The sequence below is a fragment of the Macrobrachium nipponense genome, chromosome 3 (assembly GCF_015104395.2).
Source record: "Macrobrachium nipponense isolate FS-2020 chromosome 3, ASM1510439v2, whole genome shotgun sequence".
Lineage (NCBI taxonomy): Eukaryota > Metazoa > Arthropoda > Malacostraca > Decapoda > Palaemonidae > Macrobrachium > Macrobrachium nipponense.
Genome location: NC_087202.1, coordinates 138,252,298 through 138,255,319, shown reverse-complemented (window position 1 = coordinate 138,255,319; position 3,022 = coordinate 138,252,298). Strand labels below are relative to the sequence as shown.

Here is a 3,022-nt window from a genome sequence, read left to right as displayed (position 1 = left end):
GGGCGGGCGAGGCCCGCCAGGCGTCCCGGGACGGGCGGGGGAGGCCCGCCAGGCGTCACGGGACGGGCGGGCGAGGCCCGCAAGCGTCCCAGGACGGGCGGGTGAGGCCCGCCAGGCGTCCCGGGACAGGCGGGCGAGGCCCACTAGGCGTCCCGGGGGGACGGCGGCCCCCCCCGCCCGCCGCCCGCCAGGTGTCCCGGGATGGGTGGGCCTCCGCCCGCCAGGCGTCCCGGGGTCGGGCGGGCCCTCCGCCCGCCAGGCGTCCCGGGGACGGGCGGGCCTCCGCCCGCCAGGCGTCCCGGGGACGGGCGGGCCTCCGCCCGCCAGGCGTCCCGGGGTCGGGCGGGCCTCCGCCCGTCAGGCGTCCCGGGGACGGGGGGTGGGCCTCCGCCAGCCAGGCGTTCCGGGGACGGGCGGGCAGCAGCCCGCCAGGCGTCCGGGACCGGGCGGGCAGCCCAGCCAGGGCGTCCCGGGGACAGGCGGCCTCCGCCCGCCAGGCGTCCCGGGGACGGGGCGGGGGCCTCCGCCCGCCCGCCAGGCGTCCCCGGGGACCGGCGGGCCTCCGCCCGCCAGGGCGTCCCGGGGACGGGCGGGCCTACCCGCCCGCCAGGCGTCCCGGGGACCGGCGGGCCTCGCCCGCCAGCGTCCCGGGGACCGGCGGGCCTCCGCCCGCCAGGCGTCCTGGGGACCGGCGGGCCTACGCCCGCCAGGCGTCCGGGGACTGGCGGGCAGTGGCCAGCCAGGCGTCCCGGGGACGGGCGGGCAGAGGCTCGCCAGGCGTCCCGGGGACGGGTGGGCAGAAAACGGCCCGCCAGAACGTCCGGGGACGGGAGGGCAGAGGACCGACCAGGCGTCCCGGGGACGGGCGGGCAGCTGCCCGCCAGGCTCCCGGGGAACGGGCCGGGCAGCAGCCCGCCAGTCGTTCCCGGGGACGGGAGGGCAGAGGCCCGCCAGGCGTCCCGGGACTGGCGGGCAGCGGCCCGCAGGCTCCCGGGGACGGGCGGGCAGAAGGGCCCGCTAGGCGTCCCGAGGACGGGCGGGCAGCGGCCCGCCAGGGCTCCCGGGGACGGGCGGCAGCGGCCCCCGAGGCGTCCCGGGGACGGGCGGGCGCGGCCCCCCAGGCGTCCCGGGGACATGCGTGCAGTGGCCCGCCAGGCGTCCCGGGGACGGGCGGGCAGCGGCCCGCCAGGCGTCCCGGGGTCGGGCGGGCAGTTGGCCCGCCAGGCGTCCCGGGAACGGGCCGGGCAGAGCCCCGCCAGGCGTCTCGGGGATGGGCGGGCAGAGCCCGCCAGGCGTCCCGGGGACGGGCGGGCAGTGGCCCGCCATGCGTCCCGGGGACGGTGGCGGGCAGAGGCCCACCCAGGCGTCCCGGGAACGGGCGGGCAGAGGCCCAGGCCAGGTTCGTCCGGGGAGGGGCGGGCAGAGGCCCGCCAGGCGTCCCTGGGACGGGCGGGTCAGAGGCCCGCCAGGCGCCCGTCCCGGGGACGGGCGGGGCAGAGGCCCGCCAGGCGTCCTGGGATGGGTGGGCAGGCCTTGACGGGTGGGCAACGCCCGCTACGGGTCCCAGGAAGTGGCAGGTTGAGGCCCCTGGGCCAGGTGTCTTGGGATTGGTTGGCAGTGCCCAGCCAGGGGTCCCCGGGACGGGCTGGGGGGTAGAGGCCCGCAGGCGTCATGGAGGCGGGCGGGCGAGGCCCGCAAGGCATCCCAGGACGGGCGGGTGAGGCCCGCCAGGCGTCCCGGGACAGGCGGGCGAGGCCCACTAGGCGTTCCGGGGACGGGCGGGCAGCGGCCCGCCAGGCGTCCCGGGAACGGGCGGGCAGAGCCCCGCCAGGCGTCCCGGGGGGACAGGCGGGCCTCCGCCCACCAGGCGTCCCGGGACCGGCGGGCCTCCGCCCGCCAGGCGTCCCGGGGATCGGCGGGCCTCCGCCCGCCAGGCGTCCCGGGGATCGGCGGGCCTCCGCCCGCCAGGCGTCCCGGGGACCGGCGGGCCTCCGCCCGCCATGCGTCCCGGGGACCGGCGGGCCTCCGCCCGCCAGGCGTCCCGGGGACCGGCGGGCCTACGCCCGCAGGCGTCCCGGGGACTGGCGGGCAGTGGCCCGCCAGGCGTCCCGGGGACGGGCGGGCAGTGGCCCGCCAGGCGTCCCAGGGACGGGCGGGGCAGAGGCTCGCCAGGCGTCCCGGGGACGGGTGGGCAGCGGCCCGCCAGACGTCCCGGGGACGGGAGGGCAGAGGACCGCCAGGCGTCCCGGGGACGGGCGGGCAGCTGCCCGCCAGGCGTCCCGGGGACGGGCGGGCAGCAGCCCCGCCAGTCGTCCCGGGGACGGAGGGCAGAGGCCCGCCAGGCGTCCCGGGACTGGCGGGCAGCGGCCCGCCAGGCGCCCGTCCCGGGGACGGGCGGGCAGAGGCCCGCATGCGTCCCGAGGACGGGCGGGCAGCGGCCCGCCAGGCGTCCCGGGGACGGGCGGGCAGAGGCCCGCCAGGCGTCCCGGGGACCGGCGGGCAGCGGCCCCCCAGGCGTCCCGGGGACGGGCGTGGCAGTGGCCCGCCCGCCAGGCGTCCCGGGGACGGGCGGGCAGCGGCCCGCCAGGCGTCCCGGGGTCGGGCGGGCAGTGGCCCGCCAGGCGTCCCGGGAACGGGTGCGGGCAGAGCCCCGCCAGGCGTCTCGGGGATGGGCGGGCAGAGCCCCGCCAGGCGTCCCGGGGACGGGCGGGCAGTGGCCCGCCATGCGTCCCGGGACGGGCGGGCAGAGGACCCGCCAGGCGTCCCGGGAACGGGCGGGCAGAGCCCGCCAGGCGTCCCGGAGAGGGGCGGGCAGAAGCCCGCCAGGCGTCCCCTGGGACGGGCTGGCAGAGGCCCGCCAGGCGTCCCGGGGACGGGCCGGGCATAGGCCCGCCAGCCGTCCTGGGATGGGTGGGCAGCCTTGACGGGTGGGCAAGGCCCTTGCTACCTACGGGTCCCAGGAAGTGGCAGGTGAGGCCCCCCAGGGTGACAATCTGATATCTAACAACTCAGCCGTCTGGGT

The 3,022-nt window shown here is 82.0% G+C and overlaps 1 protein-coding gene across 1 annotated transcript; it reads right to left on the bottom strand.

The window, feature by feature from the left end:
- Window positions 1–55: 55 nt before the first annotated feature.
- LOC135222537 (basic proline-rich protein-like) lies at window positions 56–2,412 on the bottom strand. The gene is made up of 3 exons (XM_064260625.1): window positions 2,170–2,412; window positions 702–1,645; window positions 56–521 (listed from the first exon to the last, which is right to left on the bottom strand). The coding sequence occupies exons 1-3, from the start codon at window positions 2,410–2,412 to the stop codon at window positions 56–58; spliced, it is 1,653 nt and encodes a 550-aa protein (XP_064116695.1).
- Between the last annotated feature and the right edge of the window lie 610 nt (window positions 2,413–3,022).